This window comes from Sturnira hondurensis, unplaced genomic scaffold, assembly GCF_014824575.4.
Source record: "Sturnira hondurensis isolate 20B ecotype Veracruz unplaced genomic scaffold, ASM1482457v3 Scaffold0024400, whole genome shotgun sequence".
Classification (NCBI taxonomy): Eukaryota; Metazoa; Chordata; class Mammalia; order Chiroptera; family Phyllostomidae; genus Sturnira; species Sturnira hondurensis.
In genome coordinates, this window is record NW_028097031.1 from 4,850,133 (window position 1) to 4,869,351 (window position 19,219).

A 19,219-nucleotide genomic window follows, 5' to 3' on the forward strand; every position below is an offset into this window, starting at 1 on the left:
GGTCTTTTTGTCAGTGCTCGCTCACTATACTCCTGCTGGCAGTGTGTCAAGCTTATACTAAGACTCACAAAAGTGTGAAATATGCTTTACATTTATGCTCCCATCACCAAGACTTTTTGTTTGTATGCCAGGTTCCTAATAGGGAAATTTAACTGAAATTTTGTTGTATTTATATTGATTTGTTGACCACCAAGCCCTCTATTACTAGTGTTATCTTTTGATGGATCTCGGGGAGCCCTTCACATGTTAAAGACACAGCCTTTTGGGGGGACCGCTCCTCAATGCCAAAGACAGACGTTTCCTCGAGTGGCTTTGGCCTCCGCCCGTGGTTCTTTCTGCCTTCCAAGAGTCGGACTTTACACGCTCAAACTGGCGGGCGGTTTCCTTTATGCTTCCTTCTCAGACATTATATTTAATTTACCATTTCATTTAGTGTTTGTAATAATTTTATTTTTTTCACAGAAAATCTTGAGCCACTGGAAGTTATTGGGGTAAAGGGTGGGATAGGCATTCGGGGGTCAGCTGGTTTGGGGATGTGTGCAAGTGTGTGTGTGTGTGTGTGTGTTTGTGTGTGTGTGTGTGTGATGTTTGATGAGCCAACAGCCTTTGCAAAAAGTATCGCTGTCACACTGAGAACTGTGTGACAGTTTCAGTGGCATCTGTTGTCAATGAAAACTTAAGGAATACTGAATGAGATGATCTATTGAGGCCCAGCTTGGCCGTAGCATCTACTGTGTTTCCCTCAGTAAAGAGTCTGCCCTGTGACTATCACGCGGCCGTTCTGACTGGTTTACACGACTGCATTGCTTTCAATATGACAAGATTATTCCGTTTCACAGATCTGTTTCCATTTAAGAAGATGATATGCTTGGCTCGGGACGCATGGTATCAGGGGTGTTCAAATGTGGTTGGCAGCGCTCCATCAGAAACCCTCCCGTCCCCGACTGTTTGCTTCCTTCTTCCTCTGCTGTGGTTCGCCCCTTCCTCCCCTGCCTGGGTCACCTTTCTCCTGGTCTTTGTCACCGGTTCTCTCCCTGGCATCTTTCCCTGGATGTGACCTGCATGTCGACCCCAGTTTTCTCCCGAAAGCCCCACGAAGCTCGTCCAAGTCCTCGATCCCGCTGTGCAAGGCCAGTGTTCCCCCCGGCAGCCTGTTGCTTGGGAGAGAGGTCATGGCTCAAACCCCCCTCTGGCGGCCAGCCCTGGCGGGTGGATTTTCACACGTGTAAATCTTTTAGGACAAACACTGCGGACAGAGTGAGTGACCTGCCTCGGGTCCAGCGACACCGCGGGGACCACCCCTGTGGAACTTCCCCGTCCCTCCCATAGCAGGCAACTCCGTGAGAGTGAGCATGGAGAGCCACCCTGAAGGAGAAGAGAAAAGGCAGGCAAGTCACCAGGGCCAGAGGATGGAGCCGGCAGCCAGCTCCAGCAGCCCCGGGACGCCCCCACAGGCCGACTTCTCACGCTGTTTTCCCTCAGTTCCGTCTCACGCCAAGATCCTGGGCTCTGTCTTCCACTTCACACCCACTGCAGCTGGTGCCGCCAGTACCTGGTTCAGGGGGGCGGGGTGGGGGTGGTGGGCAGTGAAGGGGTGAGGTGTTACTTAACCCAATAGCGGTGGGCAGGAAACACATGCATGTTTAATCGAGGAGGATAATCCATACGCAAAATAGGTCCTGATTAAAAGTTAAGGTGGAAGAAGAGGAAGCAAATTTCCCTCCATTCCATCATCACCATCACCGGTCCCCCCAGGGGAGGCCGTGGGGCAGTTCTCCAGGATGTTTGCATTTACGTAGGGACCGCAAAGCCCCAGCCCAGCTTCCGGCACTGCGCTCACAGCCGAAGCCCCAGGTCCAAACCCGGGTACTTAGCCTTCTTTGGTGATTTGCTCCCAGGTTCATCCACTCTGAGGCCTCTCACGGGAGGGCTGGCTGCCATCTGAAGTAGGATTTCTGTTTTCTGGGCACCTTCATACATCATGTCACCACGCAGCACCCCAGGCAACAGCCCTCCTCGCCCCAGTCCCCCAAAGCTGCCGTAGTTCTGCCATCGCTGTTAGCAGATTCACCTATCAAGTCAGCTCCCCCATTACTGGGCAGAAACCAGGGCTCCAAAGGTCAAGGGCCACGAAGGCGGGACCCAGGGGAATGCGGCCAAATCCCAATCTCAGGTGCCTGGGGCTGGGGAGGCTGGGACAGCTGCCACAGCTGTCAGGGTCTTGGAAACCGTGCTAATGGGAAACTTTCTCAAAGGAGGCTGAAAGGGAGCCAACAGGAAGTGCCCGAGAGGGGTCCGCAGAGCTGGGCTCAAACCGCCTGTGGGGAGGCCCAGGTGTGTTTGGGGCTTTTGTTAATTTGGGTGATACTTTCACACAACACAAGTGAGTGGGAAAGTTAAAGACACAGGCCCACAAAACACATACCCTATGTTACGATTAGACTGAACAGACATGAAATGACATTTTATTAAGTGAAATAAATGAGCACAGAGCTTCAATACCAGCTTCTAAACTCTGACTCACACCGTCAGCTCTCGCCAAGCCCCAGGCAGGTAAGGAGCAGGTCACAGACTGGCATGGCACAGCCTGGGCCACACTCGGTGTGACAGGGCCGTGCAGGGCGTGCTAAGGGAGGCCGTGACGCAGGTGTCTGGGCTGGGGAAGGAAGGCAGCCCAGGGGACGGAGCCGCATAAGGCCTTCGGGGCTTCCAAACAGCAGGTCACAAGGGTCTCCTGTAACATGGGAGGGTTGAAAGAGAAGGGATGGAGGAAAACAAAACCCCAAAGCGGCCTCTCTAAGAGCAGCTAAAAAGGACAGCTGAACACAACAGGGAAACTGCTGCGGAGGGGACATGGGGGTCCGGTCCCGCCCCGACTGGCCCCGACGGGCCCCGCCCGCACCCGAGCAGCCCATCCGGCGGACGCACACTGGCCAAGGCAAACACAGCCCTCCCCACGGCAGACTCAACAGAAACTGGGGCGGCCGCCCAGCCCCTCGCGTTCCACAGCCCATTGTTCCCCGTCCAGCATCCTCGGTGGGACAACAAACGATACGCATCCATCTGCAGCCAAAACCAAAGCACTCGGACCTAGAAACCTATGTGGTTCCCAGAATTTTCCAGATCAGCTACAAGGAAGAGTTACAAGGCTGCTCTTCCAAGTAACCTGAGTCCCACCCATGAGTGACCGCAGCTTAGATGGCTAAATCCCTGCCCCTGGCCCAGCCAGCTCCCCTCGGTCTGCACTGGCGACGGCTCAAGGCAAGGCGGGCCCCTAGTGGTCAGGTCGGGGCTCCGGGGGGCGGCCACCTCCCTGAAACACCCTGAAGATGCTTCAGAGAGTGTAAAAGCTCACATGATGTTAGTCCTTACCACTCAGAAACAGTCAGCTGAAAAGCACTTTAACCACGTCCCCCTGACCCCTACCCTGCCAGAAATGCAGCCGTGTCTCTCTCACACGTCTGTCCCTTCCTCTCAGTTCAGATCACCTCCACCTGTCACGTCATGGCCCTCATAGTCCCCACTGCTCCGGGTCACAGCGGGGAATTGGGCTCTTCCTGCTTCTTCATGGCGCGGAGAAGTGGCGCGTCAACTGTGACTAAGATGGCTTGAAAATTCACAGGGCCACGCGGCTGCAACGGACACATCGGGTTTACCGAGTCTGCGGCTTCTCTCCATCGGGCTCCTCCGCGACCGGCTGCTGGTCTCTGTAGCAGGAAGTCTTGCTGATTCTGCTGGCGGAAGGGGCAGGAAAGCTGTGCCATTGCCAGGGCACTGTGCACCGAGAACTGATGTTTCCCCCGATTCTGCGCTCCAGCCGTGTGTCCCTCAGCGAGGGACTCCCCGTCAGGCGGAGGGCTGGGCCCGGCTGCGCCTGTGCGGCGCCGGGCGCTCTGCTCCGCCTCCGCGGGGCCCGATGCTTCATTGGGGACACGGACCTGGCAGCTGCTCGCCCTTCGTCACCGAGGTCCACCACGCACACCCAGATGGGATGATGTAACGAGAGTTCTGGAAATGATCTGAGGTGCTTATTGAATCACAGCGTGTATATATCATTATGCCACTAGCAAGCAACAACTTGGTAGGCGTCTTTTGCAATCTGGCACACGTGAGAGCCCTGGGTTTCAGTTCTCCTTCACACACACACACACGCACACACACACACGCACAAGGAAGGTAGGACGCATGTGTCCTAAAAAGGAAAATAGGGGTTGTTCGCCAAAGGGGATGGGTCAGGGTTTCTGGACGGTGACCAGGTGTCTGGTGCCTGGTCTGTCTAGGCCCATTTTATTAGGTTTGTGACATGGACCGGCACCGGGGGAAACAGAACCTCAGCCTCCAGTCTGATGTGTTTGGTAGCGAAGGAGGAAGAAGCATAGACAGACCATCAAGGCATCACCATCTGTGCCTGGGGACAAAACCCAGTCCTTGAGTTTTAAAAAATATTATTATTAAGGCCTTGGATAAACAAACAGTCATTTTCAATTAAAATTGAGTGAAAGAGAGACTCGGAATTAAAAATATGTTGCCAATGTTCCCCTTTAATAACATTATGAAATCTTCCAAAAATGTAACTGAAATTGAACCACACTCGGTCGCACTGAGAGACAGTGGCAAGATCAGGAACGAGTTTGCTGCGAAGCTCGTGGGTCTCACTGGAAGTCGTTCGGGTTTCAGTGAGGCCTCAGTGGGGCAGGACAACGCTCTGTCCAAGGCTCCGTGTGCGTCCACATTGCAAATCTACATCCACGGAGAAGGGGAGAGAACTTCCACATGACAGGCGCCCTTTTCTGCCAGGGAAACAGTGAGAGTCACTTTAGAGCAGCTCTGAGCTCTGTCTGCAACTTTCTGCAACTTCACTGAGTCCCTGTGGCTTGGCTGGTTTTCACCCTTTCAATATTTACAACACAAGTGCTCACACAGATACCGAAGGTCGGTAGGTGCAGAAACAAATTCTTTATTGCAGATGCAACTCCTCCCCAAAGTGCTAAAAGCACAGATCCAGAACGCCCCCAACCGATAAACCCGCCGACGAAGGTGTGAAACCCCGTGACTCCAGCCCACTGGTAATGAGGGGGTTAACCTGCAAGACCAAAACTCAGCCTTCAGAACCCCCTTCCTTCACCAATTTGGTCGGAACATTTCGTCTGGGCTTCCTAAATCAAAGCCACTAAAATGGCTACGTTTTCGTCCTTCTCTCTGTTTTTCCTGCTAGCCGGGGCTCACATGACTCCACAGTGTAAGTATCTCCTGAGCCTCCCACCTACAGGCATTGAGTGGCCGCGTGATAAACAGCAAGGACGTTTCACAGCCATGTCTACGCCTCTAAACTGTGATGCGGCAAACAGCGGTTTGTATACAGTTACACACTAGTGTTTGTAAGTACAATTATGTGTCCGGGTGACTGCACGGTTTTCAACCTTGAAAATGACAGAACACCTGTCAAAAGAAGAATCACACGAAACCCTCTGTGGACCTGCTGTGTTACACAGCTGCTCTCCTTTGCAGGTTCCAGCGAGGAGATCATCGGGGGACAGGAAGTAACCCCACACTCCAGGCCATTCATGGCCTCCGTCCAGCACCGGGGCAGACACCTTTGCGGAGGCGTCCTCATCCACCCACAGTGGGTGCTGACTGCAGCCCACTGCCACGGTCGGTGAGTCCCCACGCTGCCACCCACCCACGGTGGGGCGAGAGCAGAAGCCCGTCCCCCCCAGGAAGGTATCTGCCCTCCTCTTCGCTTCCATGGTCACAGACCAACTGGTGGAAATCACGCACCCTCATGCGCATCCACCCTTTCTGCCCTGCGTTTCCCTTTACAAGGAGGGCTGGCCCGCCTTTCCCACCAAGGCCTTAGAGAAGTTCAAGGCCGGCACATAACACCAGGGAAGGCAGCCGCCCCCAAGGACCAGACAGCCCCAATGAGTACCTCCCAGCCCACCTGAGCAAAGGACCTGCTTTGTGGGATTTTGAGGGTTAACTAATATCTACATAAATCTCTGAGTACACTGAGCACATAGTAAGTGTGCACAGGGGGCAGTTAGTAGCAGGAATGACAGCTGTGGAAGGAAGAGGCCCTGCCTTGCTCTGGGGCTCCAGGCCCCTTGCAGTAACACCCCAGTGCCCACCCCGGAGGCAAGGCCCGCAGCTTGGGAATTACAGCTGTGAGGGCAACGGCCTCCCCAGGTGGAAAAAGAAAGTCACAGATGGGTTATTGAGAGAGAGAGAGAGAGAGAGAGAGAGAGAGGAGATGTCTTCCTCTGGGACACTCAGAATGAAAGCTTTTCTGAAGACGGACTGTGACTCTCAAAGTCCAGTTCGGCCTGTGACCCTGTTACTCCAGCTACAACAGCCCTGAACCCTTTTTGGGCTCTGCAACTACCTCCAGAGGAAAAGCCACAGAAAGCAGCCCTGGTGCTGTTCAGTGTGTTTGTCGGGGTGCAGGGGTGCTTCTTCTTTGGTCGGTTTTTTGGGGTGGTATGTTTTCTTCCTTATGCTCCTCACCTGGTAAGCTAAGAACAGACAGGGCCTCTTTTCTGTACACCATGACCCCATGCCCTTAAGGGCCCCCTGGCATCAGCTGTATCGACACGAACAATTGAACTGAATGTCCTGTGTTCTGGAGATTTTGTTCGATTGCCCCACTGGTGAGACTGTATGAACGCAACTCAGAAATTCTGAAGCCTGGAAACACTGAGAAGTTCTGTTTGATTTCTCCAGAGCCAGCCACTAATTCAACATGGCCACTTCATTTACATGAGGTTCTTGCCGCCACAGAGGCCACCCCGCACGCCCATCCCTTCGGCCCCTGCAGGGCACTTGCCCCTGGGGACCGGCCAGGCGGAGGGGACTCTCGGTCAGAGGTCACTCAGTTCACGGCATGCACGCCCTCAAACACGCTTCAGCACATGTAGACGGCCCCTGACCTCCCCAGACACAGAGCCCGACTCCTTACAGACGCTCGGGAAATGCTGAAGAGGAAGAGGGAAATCAACTGGAGGGTTTATTTACTTTTGTTTTTTGCTGAAAACAGTGTAAAGTCCTGCGCAAGCCATAAAGTGCGACCGGATGCTACATGGTATCATTAAGTTGAATTTTAAATTTTGTCTGGTGAACTTGACTCAGTCGGGGTGGATTGCCAAACTGGCCAATTAGGGAAGAAGAGGTCTTGAAGTTTTAAAAAATTGCTAAATATCATTTTAAGTGGCTGGAGTTTAAAGAATTCCAGAAGATGTGGATCACATTCCCTCTACGGGACACTGGGGTGTCAAACTGAAGGTCGATTGGTGCTTAGAAAAACATGAAGCCTTATGAAACCCCAAATATTTATGGAACAGCTCAGTGGTGGCTTCCCACACATGTGCCCCCAAGTACCCTGCAGGAACGGCTCGCTGGAGGGTGCCAGGGCCCCTCTCAGCAAGTGGTGTGGGGGTCAGATCTGGGTCCCCGCCCACCACCCATCAGCACGGCTCCTCATACAGTCTGGCTCCTTCCGTGGTGCCCACACCAGTTATAGAAGGAAACTGGTAAAAAGGCTTCTTGTATAATCTCATGTCCAGCCTTTTAAGTTGTGAGAAGCAAAACTCTCACCTGAGTCTTGCCCGATGCCTCCCCGAGCCACCTCCGACACCCTTCCTCATTGACACTGTCCCTCCTCACCCGCCCGCCAGCGGCTGCACTGGAGCTCCCGCCGCCTCTTCTGTGTGGCCTTGCCCCATCCCGAGTCCCTCGGGACCACTGGGCGGGAACTTCAGGACCAGAGTCAAACCCACTGAGCTTTCCTGCCAACGCAACTGCGTCCTTAAGCTCTGTGGGACATTCGCCAGTCTGTTCATTCACCTGAGCCTCAGTGTCCTCATCTGCAAAACGGGAATAACCGTGCCCTCCTTCAAGGGCAGTTGTGAGGTTTAAATGAGAGCGAGTGTGTAAAATGCTCAGCACAGAACCTGGCACACCACAACAATTTAACAAAAGTGATCCGAAGTTATGTTGCTGAGGAACAAATTCAATGACCTCATCATGCTGATGGGACAGAACTGTGACAGTCCCTCTCTCATATGCAAAAGAGACCTCCAAGAAATGGGGACCCTGCCTTCCCTGTCGGAGCCAGAGGTATGGGTCCCAGCAGAACCCTGCTCGGTGCCCAGGCAGACTGGCAGAGGGCACAGGAGGCCAGAGAGGCTGGGCACCCGGCTTCCGCACCTGTCACGGACGAAGCACTGGATGGCGTCACAAAAGCCTGGTTTGGGCCCTGACTGCCCTACGGAGCCACGCGTCAATTTGGGCCAAAGACCCCTTTCACGGGTGAGGAATACACAGCCTGTCAGCGTTAACCACACCGAGGAGGGTCTCTGGGAGGCTCAGGAGAGACCCTGTTTGTGGGCATCTTCGGCAGATGGAGAGGGACTGGGAGTGAGTCATTGGCTCTCCTCTCTGCATGGAGTCCTGTTCCAGGTAAGACCAGGGATGCAGAAAGCTGCACTTTAAGCAAACACTCCAGTGATTCTGAAGCAGGTGGTCCGAAGCCCACCCTGGAGACACACGGAGCCGTACGACGGTAAAGATGGACAACGCAATGCTCTTTCTCCTCCGCTGTGTGAGTCCGGCCGGACTTAGCTAAGGAGGTGGGGTGCTAGCACTCAGGTGACACAGGTGTCTCAGGCGTGGAGAAGTCACCTACTGTGTGCAGATCACAGTGGCAGTGCGCCCAGAGGTGGACAGTCCCTCTGGAAAGCCCAGAGGGCACTCGCAGTCTGCTTGCATTGTCTTTAACTGTTTTAAAGACTTTACTTATTTAAGAGAGAGGGAAAGGTAGGGAGAAAGGGAGAGAAACATCGATCAGTTGTCTCTTGTGCGTCCCCCTACCTGGGACCAGGTCCGAGACCCAGGTGTGTGTCCTGGCCTGGACTCGAACCAGCGACCTTTAGTTTTGCGGGACGACGCCCAACCCACTGAGCCGTTGGGGCTCTTGGTGTTGTTTTTAGTGTTCACATGTCCCAGTGGAGATGAAAGTAATCAAAACATTTCAAAGGCGTGAACTAACCAAGGAAACTGGTAAGAGATGAAGGCGAATCAGAAATCTCCCCAGCGCCCTTCCCTAGTCAGAACTCGTCGTCCACAGCCTCGTAGGCCTCTGTGCGCCGCGCCGGCCACTCATGCAGGTGTTGTGCCATCTATCAGAACGCGGCCCTGGGGGTCTGGGGGGGGCAGCGGGAGGGGGTTCGGTGGTCCTTCCCCACCGAAGCTTTGGGTGCAGGGACTGTGAGAATTTGAGCTCAAGTCAGTTCTAGGAAATCCAATCCACACCCTTTGAGAAATTTCACCCCATCCTGATTTTGCAATAGGCAAGCTTTTCAACAAGTAGAGATGGAATTCCAAAAATAAACTCTTTTGGTAGGATTCAAAAAGTGGGAACTCTGGGCAGTCACAGCCGGCCATCGGGTACTAGGTCCCCAAACTTGAGGTCGCCTCTGCTCCCCTTTCCTGTGTCTCTTTGTAACTTGTATGAATATTGATAATCTGTGTATGTGGCTGTGGGCTTTTTGTAATCCGCCTTGATCTCTTTTCTAGTGACGATGAAATAGGAATATGTAGCCAAATATGATTCTTTGTATAAACTTCCTTATTCCAGAAACGGATTCGAAGAGGCTTCCCGAGGCGCACGCTGAAATGGGAATTTTTCATAATGTGCGCGGGCTCCCAGGTGTTGCAGGCTCTCCAAAGTATCGTTGCTATTTTCATGGATAGCTGTGAACGAAGTTTTGTCCAACACGCAGCAAACCGCACCGGTGTGGTACCGTCGAGACACCGGTGCTAGAACCCTCTACAGTCAGGGAAACAGGAAAAGGATCCCACCTGCTGTCTCTTCTGATGAGACCGCTGATGCCCCGAACCTCCAGTGGGGCCAGCAGCAGCCGCCACCCCACGTGTCCTCACTCCGAGTCAGCAGCGGCTTTTCACCGGGGGGACAGCTCGCCTTCCTTGCCCAGATCTTCTCTCTGACGGAGGGGACAGGTGCAGGAGCCTGTCTCTCAGCCCTGTGAGGAGCCTCCTGTCTCCCCAGTCTGAGATGACGTCTCCACGTACCGATGCGCACACTGTAGTTGCGAACACACCGAATGCAGGGAGGCTGACACAGCCTGGAGAGGGACAGGTTGGGGCGGGGGGCGGACAACATAAATGAATTGAATGCCACAGACTAACACAAAACTGTTAAAACTGTGAAGTTTAGGTCATGCAAATTTTACTTCAATGAATAAAAAAATCTAATAATGGCTGATATCAATTTCAACCCACAACCTCAACGAATGTAATGTCTTTTATTGTTACCTAAACTGCCCCTACTTCGTGGTAAACTGGTGTCAGTCGGTTAGGATTGACCATCACAGCGCTCCAGCGCAGTGCTGGGGGGTGAGGGGGTGGGCTGGCGGCGGGTCAGCGGGCTCCTGGCGGCATCCAGCCATGCTTGCGTCCCCTGGGACCTCCGTCACACCCCCGACAGGTGACCTGGGAGCCAGTCCCTGTCCCTGTTTGTAGCCAACCTTCTCCGCCATTTCTCTGCTCCACCGGGGGGCCTGGGGATAAGGTTGTCGACTCTCTACTCTTCGCTTTTCCAGGTACGCCAGACGCCAGTCTTTCAAAGTGGTGCTAGGGGCACACTCTCTCTCTAAGAGCGAGGCCTCCAAACAGATATTCGATGTTACAAAGTTCGTACGGTCCCCAGGATACTCTTTTGATCCCAACTCAAATGACATCATGCTGGTTAAGGTAGGTGGCCCTGCCCTCCTTCATTTTCTCCAACATTCTATACAACGCAGGGTGGTCGTCCGTCACCTGCACAAAGGCACAGCGTTGGCACTCTTGTCACGCTCAAAGTTCCCAGGACACGTCCTGTTAAGAGCCCATTTTGCCCCCCACACTGCCTTGAAGGAAACGAGAGTTTACCACACACGCATCGGGGCTGGCTGCACACAGTACAAAGCCACACGCATGGGAGGGGACAGCCCAGCAGGCCCAGGGACCTGCATGGAAAGCTTTCTTCCCGAACACTTTCATCATTAACAAATGAGAAACTGAGTCAGTGATCCAACAGAGCCCCCCGAGTGACCTCAGACATACAGAAGTGAGTTACAACCCGGTCTAGACCACACGTAGTCTCGTCCAAACGCCGTCTATACCGTCCTCAAGGGTTCCCTCCAGCAGGAAACCACCCGCCCTTGAGGTCAAGATTCAGCAATGTCATTCCACAGAAAGCCGCCCAGTTCAGAGCAGGGGCCAGCTCACTTGAGCCTGGGCAGCCTTCCTGCTCCGTGTCAGCTCCTCCCCGAGCGTCGCCGAACTCTGCAGGGCGTGGGGGACAGGCACCTGGGGCAACAGCTGCAGAGGCTGCTGCAGGCCACCACAGAGTAGATGGGAGAAGAGGGGCGTGCCCCGAGACTGGGGACCACACAAAGACCATGCGCAGGCTGATAGCGGAATATGACTGGGGACAAACAATCATTTATTCTTTTTCAATCTGTCAGCTTCACACGGCCGCAAAACTCGACCAGAACGTCCAGCCGCTCCAACCAAGCACCAAAAATGATATTAGAGCCGGAACCAAATGCCAGGTCACCGGCTGGGGCGCCACCGACCCAGTCGTTTTGAGACCCTCCGATACCCTGAGAGAAGTCACTGTCACCATCATAAGTCACAAGGTTTGCAACAGCCCCAGTTACTACAACCACCAGCCTGACATCATCAAGGGCATGGTGTGTGCAGGAGACGCCAAAGGCCACAAGGACTCCTGCCAGGTGAGTGCGGGGCTCGGCATGACAGTCAGGGGGAGGCTTCGTTTGCTCACTGGCAAGGAGGCCAGGAGCTGTGGAAAGCACAGATTGTGGTCCCTGGAGCTACCCTCCACTCCCGCACAGCACCCTCCTGCTGCTCCTCTCCCAGCATGAACGGACCTTAAGGGCACCCCCCCGACACAGCACGTGCTCAGTTCACGTTTGATCATCCAGATAGTGACCGCATCTGATGACCTTCTCAGGTGTCCTCCCAGGGGCAGCAGCATCCTGGGACAGCCTGCCTGATGTGGACCCCGGCTCGTGGGGTCCACCACATTGTAGATGATGTACAAGAAATTCACACGGACCACCGAGTCCTGTGGAGGAAAAGGGACAGCATGGCTTCTCTCTCAAGGGGAGAAAAAGCCTCAGCCCTTTACCTTAACCGGCCTTTATTGCTTTCCTGGGCACATTACATGATGGTCCTCGTTTTCTACGCACAGGTTCACTTTAGGTGGTTACCTTTTACAGAAACAAAGGAGACCATGCCACTAATCACTTCACAGAAGAAGAATATTTGCAAATGAAAAGGGAAAAGTGGTTGAACAGTCTATACTGGGGAGGTTTAGGAAGACTTTAGGAAGTTACAGTGAGTACTTTCTGCCTCAATTGAGGGTGAGGGAGTTTTAGCAAAAGCAGGTCTCAAGGGGGCCCAGGTACATTGCAGGCCTGATTCTCCACGGGAAAACCTACCTGTGGGTGTGGGTCCTATCTGGGCCCACGCCACACAGGATGGTCTCCTATACCTACTCACTCCACGCTCACTAGTGGTGACTCAAAGGTAACTTCTCCCGAAAAAGAGCCACCGTTTCAATGGATTAATAAAGAGACCTTGTGAGACTCAGATGCAGAGAGCTCAAATGCAGAGTATGTGCCTCTTAAATCATGGTGACTGGCTGGCTGGAAGGAACGAGGGTCTCACCTCTCAAACTCTTGCTTCCTGAGGCAGAAAACAAACGGGTGTCCATGGTTGCAGGTGACAAACGGGAGCACAGAGGGACCGCTGTTGTTTTTTTACCCTCACCCGAGGACATCTGTCACTGCTTTAGAGAGAGAGAAACAGGAACTTCAACGTGAGAAACAGTGATCGGTTGTCTCTCATTTACACGGGGATCAAACCCACAACCCTTTGGGGCACCGGATGACACTCCCACCACCAAGTCACAGCAGCCAGGGCAGAATACCAATTTTTTTAAAAATTAGAGCATAGCCCTGACCGTGTGGTTCAGTGGGTTGGGTGTCGTTTCGCAAAGCGAAAGGTCATCAGTTCAATTCCCCGTCAGGGCACGTGCCTGGGCTGCAGGCCAGGTCCCGCTGTGAGTGTGCGAGAGGCAACCAACTGATGGATGTTTCTCTCTCATGTCGATGTTTCTCTCCCTCTGTTTCATCTTCCCTTCGCCCCTCTAAAAGTAAACAAATAAATCTTTTTGAAAACTAGAACACAATACTCACATCACACTGTACATGTGATTAAGGGAGGAGGGTGGGGTGATCTCCAAGACCGTGAGCATTTGCAGCACCCCCACCCCGCCATCACCCCACCCTGCCCGGGCACCAGTCGCTGCAGCTGGCGGGATGGGGCAGCGGTGGCCAAGGCCAGGCTGCCACCCTGTCACTGGCCTTGACAGATTTGAGGTACACATTTTGTTGTCAGAGGGAATCCTCAAGAATCAGCGCACCGAGCAAGGGTCTGGGAGGTGTGTGTGTGCAGAGCACTCCATCCAGCCCTCCGAGGGCGCAGGGGAGGTAACTCAGGAGACAGAGTTCCTTCCACCGGGACAGTTACCGCAGCACGGTTCCCTGCAGCTTAATTCAGATCTGTGATCACCAACACGAAACTCTCAGATAAAATAATTCTTTCATCTCAGCGAGTCATTTCAAACTTTCTGTCTGCCCTTTCCTTGATGAGTCAAGTTCAGTGGTCATGGGTGAGCAAAGGATGTGTGTATGGTTAGTCCCAGGGACAAGGGCATGGACAGACAGACAGATGGAACCATAGTCCCAGACAGACAGACACAGATATCCAACCCCAAATAAGGGGCCATGCCTGCCCCTCTTCGAGACGCAAGGGAACCAAAGACCCAGACCGTAAACTTTTGAGTCATCGGCTGTGGGTGGCAGGAACTCGAGTTCACGAGCTTCTGACTGAGCGCCTGTCCCTGTCCTTGTTTCCAGGGTGACTCTGGTGGCCCCTTGGTCTGCAGCGGTGCCTTCTATGGACTGGTGTCTGCGGGTCATAAATGTGGCGATGCCAAGAAACCTGGGATCTACATCCTCCTCACGAAGAAGTTCCAGGCTTGGATCAAACGCCAGCTGTTCCCGCCTCCTGCAAACCACAGCGGCCGGTGACTTCCTGGGGTCTGCCTGCTGCTTGGTTGTGGGCATTGTTTGTTTTCCCCACAGCACGTTCTACAGGCCACTGGTGCCTTCAGGTGTGGTCGGATGCAGTTGGGGACAGCTAGGGTCCCCTCCTGCCCCCTTAGGACTCATTTCGTTACAGAATCAAGTTCTTTTTCACCAGTCTCATGGATGTATCTCTGCTTATTTCATTCTGAATAAAATGTAGAAGCATACCTCTTTGTCTCTTATGGGAATAACTACCACAAACAATATATCTCCCCACTTCACCCACACTCCCCACAGTGGGGCACGGGGATTGAACCACAGAGGTCACAGCGCCGCCTCCACCAGCTTCACGCCACGGTTTCTGGTGGATCATCCTAAACTGTGTTTCCAAATAAGAAATGGCAAGTTCAGACCCCCCTGAGGCACGTTAATGAACACGACCAGAGTTCCTACAAATATTTAGAATAGTATTTATCCATACCTGCTCCCAGACAGGGTTTAAAACAATGTGCAAAAGTACCTGCAATAAATAAAACAGAGTCTGGAATTAAAATAATTTTTCCTCCAAAAATTAGAAGTAGACACGCCACACGACCCAGCAGTCTCAACGCTGGTCTCTGGCTCTCTGAAGATGGAAACGACTCCTCAGAATGACACACGCGCCCTGTGTCCTCCGCAGCATCGCCCACAGTGTCTGAGGCCTGGAAACGGCTCACACGTCCGTCAGTGGGTCAGCGGATACAGAAACTGGGACACACACACACACACACAGGGCATCCAGCCGTTAAAAAGAACGCAGGTTTGTAACCTGCGACAACACGGATGGGCCCTGCGGGCCCTGCACCAAGTGACGTAAGTCAGACAGAGAAAGACAAATCTCGCCTGGCCTGTTGCACACGTGGAAACAAACGAAAACCGATAAGCCCACCGATGCAGAGAGCAGGCTGGCGGGCAGCAGGGGTCCCAGGAGGCAGGATGGGAAAAACGGGTGAAGGGGTCAACAGGTTAACCATTGTTAATCAATGAATTTCGTAAACAAGAACTCGGTGAGGAAATTGAGAGTCGTCCCTGCGGACCGCACCAGGATCGCCCTGCAGACAGATTGCCCTACTCCGCCCAGAAATCAGGCAGAACGGCCGGAGCTGAGCCCGGCAACTGCACTGCTGTGAAGCAAGTGGGTTGGTTCTGAAAAAGGGGCAAATCTGAAATGCACTGAGAAGGAACGTTCTTAATGCCACCTTACAGAAAAGACAAAAGAGCGATGGGTGTGGTGGGATCAGTTTCATAAACCCTGCAGTGCAGGCTGCTGACAGGGCGGGGGACTGGGTGGGGTTAGCGGTCCTGGGCCCCCGGCCCCTGACGGGATCGGGGTGGGTGGCCGCTCCTTCAACGGGCAGCGGCCACAGGGCCAGTCTCCGCCTCGGTACTGAGTGGGGTTCCCGAGGACAGACAGTGCTCGCTCCCAGGCGTTTTCTTGCGTTTGTGCAGAATGGATGCTTTTACGTGTTTGTTCGTTTGCCTGTTTTCATGGTTTACAGAGACCGTTGAGCATTCAGCGCTCCTACCTCTGAATGCCACACACACTGGGCTTAGAGAGCAATCTAGTCGAACTGTCCAACGGCTTTGAGAACCAAGTAGTAGAAAAAGTTCTTTAAAGATTCCATTTTGTTTCATTAAAAATATACTGATCATCACGCTGGCTGGCACGGCTCAGTGGATTGATCGCTGGACCGTGAAGCAAAGGATCGCCGGTTCGATTCCCAGTCAGGGCCCATGCCTGGGTTGTGGGCCGGGTCCCCAGTGGGGGACACACGAGAGGCAACCACACATGGATGTTTCTCTCCCTCTCTTTCTCCCTCCCTTGGGTGTGGTTGGTGGGACAATAATGCGGGTGTAATAATGTGTGGTTTTAACTTGACCGTTTCACCTGCAATGTCAGATGGTGTGCTTGAGTGAGATCATTATGTTACAGAATGGCATGCTTATGATTTTGTCATAAAAGATTCTGTTTAAAAAAGGGGGCTTTGCTGGTGCCAGAACCTGTGTTCCATCTAAATTTCAAATCCATGGAACAGATCGTTGAAAATCCTGTTGGTCTAACAAAAATACCCAAGACTTCCCCGGACTGCGGGTGGCCAGCACCTGGAACGCTGTCCCCAGCCCTGAGAGGTGTTTTGATGTCAGACTCGCTGCCTTGCACCTCCAGCAATCAGACCGGAGGCGAACGCCCCGCCGATGGCCGTGGCGGGTCTGGCGACTCTGAAATGGGCAGATCAACAGCTTATTCTGACAGCAGCTGGTGATGAAGCCCAGCGTTGAAGAGCCCCTCGCCCTTTCAGGGAAGGAGCACTGACCAGACACATCGGAATCTTCCAGACGTGGCCTGAAAGAACGTGGTGCTGTAGCTGGGGCGGTTCTGTCTGGGAGAGATGGGCGGGTTTCATCTACGGCCTCGAGTACGAGCTGAGAGTGAAAACGAGGCAAGATCCAAACGTTCAAACTGCTCTGAGGCTTTAGGGGAACACGGCTGACGACTGTTACTCTGAATCCTTCCACTCTCTGCCTTCCTCGTGACTGCAGACAGAGTCCATTTGCCTTCCCCACAGACTCAGAGAAAGGCTACCAGCTTTGTCCTACGTCCAGCCGCTTTCCTAGAAAGTGCCGGCCCTGAAAACAACCAGGTCCAAACACAGTACACACGGAACCTGAACTCGATCCACACGATCCAGTGGCACAGCCAAACCAGTCCAGAGCCCAGGAGCAGACTCAGTCCTGCCTTGAGACCCCCAGAGGTTTGGCACACGGCAGCCCCCCCTCAACAGTAGCAGGAGCAGTGCTCCGGAGCCCAGCTTTCTCGGAAAGGGGTCCTTTCTCGGGAGACAAGCTCTCCATCCACCAGGGGGGCGCCTCCTCTTGGGTGAGCTCTGTGTTTGGGGCCCCAGCGCCCACATGAGGAGGGAGAGAAAGGAGGCTGCTCTGCCTGCCCCCCACCTCCCCACGAACGGTCAGACCTCTCCAACGGCCTCCAACCTCCCAAGGTCACTGAGCCACAGCTGAACCGCTGCTCGCAGGCTGTCCCTTGAGTTATGAGTCCGAATGGCTGCTGGCGGAACTCAGGGTCCCCTGAGTGCTAATGACTCAGCCCCCCCTTTTCAGTGGGCACCCATCGACTTCCTGTTTACAGATGTTAACTCCTGCTGGCGGTTTGCTGAGTCACAGCAGTCAGGTCTGGAGTGACAAACCCCTTTCGTCCTCCACCATGGAAAGTCACGGTCACTTTCGGGTCTTCACCATGAACGTCTAGGGAACAGCCCATCAGAAGCAGCATAGGGGGGGTACCTTGAAGCGTCTCCTGAGAATTTAGGAGTAAGTCAAGTTCACCTGCCCCCTGAGAGTTCACACTTAAACTCCATGTGTATTGTCACAGCCGAGAAACAAAATCACTCTACCTACCAGATTGGTTGTGTCTGCTTGTAAATAACTCTGAGTGCCCAGGTCAGAAGTGGGGGGCTTCAGCCTCGGACAGAAGCATGAGAGGGGGTGTCGCAGGCAATGAGCTGACAAAGACAGCAGGAAGAGGGGAGGCGAGCCCCTCGGCCCGCCGGCCCACCCCATCGCCAGCCCATCCTTACCGTGGCCTCAGCCCATTCAGCGCCCAGCTACTCACCTGACTGACATTTTCCTAATCCCACGCTCACAAGCAAACTTCTGTGAGCATTTTGCTCCCTGTGAACATTATTTCTCATTGCAAATTCGTGCACATTTAGCGTTCCTAACGCTATTACTTGTGTGCATCTAAGATGGGGTCATTTGAATTTCTCCTTGAGACTCAGATTCGCTTCTGTTGTGCTGGAAAAAACAAAATTTCTATCCCTGTGTTAAGGAAGGGCAAACCCTGAGCCTTGGCCAGTTTACCCACACAGTGAATATTAATGACCCCGTGAGACTTCAGCAGGTCGGCAGCCTGCCTCTGCCCTGGGGGTACTCCGGGCATCCCTGCTCGGGCCACAGGCACGGACTGCGCTCATATCTGAAGCACCTTCCGAGACGTGTGCCCACTGAGACTCTGACTACCCCTTAACTCCAAGAAGGACTCGGACTTTTCGACTGGGTTCTATCTGCTCACTCAGTATCAGAGGGCACGGTTTGCTACTCAACAGCTACCGCCTCTCTTCCCGACTAACAAAGCCCAACTGTGTCTGGAGCCACGAATGCACACAGCTAGCAGACGGTGTTTTCCAGATTCCCTTCCTGCTCACACTGGTCAAGGGGACGAAAGTGAGTATCAACAGCTGGGAGCTTCCAGGAAGTTCCTTCAACGAGAACTGATTCAGCAGCAAGCAGGGACCTTTCCCTGTCCTCCCTTCTACTGCCTGGATTGCAGGTGTGATGGCTAGAACTCCAGCAACAATACTGGACCCATGAGGCAAATGCGAATGGAGGCCTCAATAACAACAGTGTTGGTGAAAGTGAAGCAGGAAGAAGGGGCCTCCTTGCTGTGCTCTGCTGAGGACTCCTCTGCGTGGAAGAAAATGCACTCCTCTTTGTTTGGTCCGCTGTTCTTCGGGGTGTTTTGCTTTATTCGTCCCCACCCAATCCTGACAGACACGATCAGAAACCTACTGATAGAATCTCTGTCCCTGCTGTATGTTCCAGACAATGGCCAGCGTGTGTCTTCCTGCCCTTCTGCCCAAATCCTCCAAAGTCCCAAGTGGCTCTAGCCTGCCACCTTACCCTGTGTACACAAGAACTGATTCAGAAGAGGAACATTAAATGTTGTAATCAATAAGCCACTTCCCCCTCGCTGTGCCGTGTTGCAGTTTAACACGGAGAAATGCCCTGGCCTGCTGGAGAAGATATTTTCATCTTAACCACACTCTGCTGAATAGCAAACATTCCTATTGTAAAAAACCCCAGGCACTCTGTAGCCTGGGGCACTGTTTTCTCTGTGTATATTTTGTAAGAAGATCTTTAGAGCTATTTTTTGTAAAGTTCCATGAAAATAGTGTTTTCTGGCATTTGAGGTTATTATTTGTTTTACAATT

At 53.4% G+C, this 19,219-nt stretch overlaps 1 protein-coding gene across 1 annotated transcript; it reads left to right on the forward strand.

The window, feature by feature from the left end:
* The first annotated feature begins 5,081 nt into the window (after positions 1 to 5,081).
* GZMK (granzyme K) lies at positions 5,082 to 14,397 on the forward strand. The gene is made up of 5 exons (XM_037038511.1): positions 5,082 to 5,239; positions 5,509 to 5,656; positions 10,617 to 10,767; positions 11,523 to 11,792; positions 14,004 to 14,397. Exons 1-5 carry the CDS (start codon positions 5,176 to 5,178, stop codon positions 14,175 to 14,177), a joined length of 807 nt encoding a protein of 268 aa, XP_036894406.1. The 5' UTR covers positions 5,082 to 5,175; the 3' UTR covers positions 14,178 to 14,397.
* Positions 14,398 to 19,219: the final 4,822 nt, after the last annotated feature.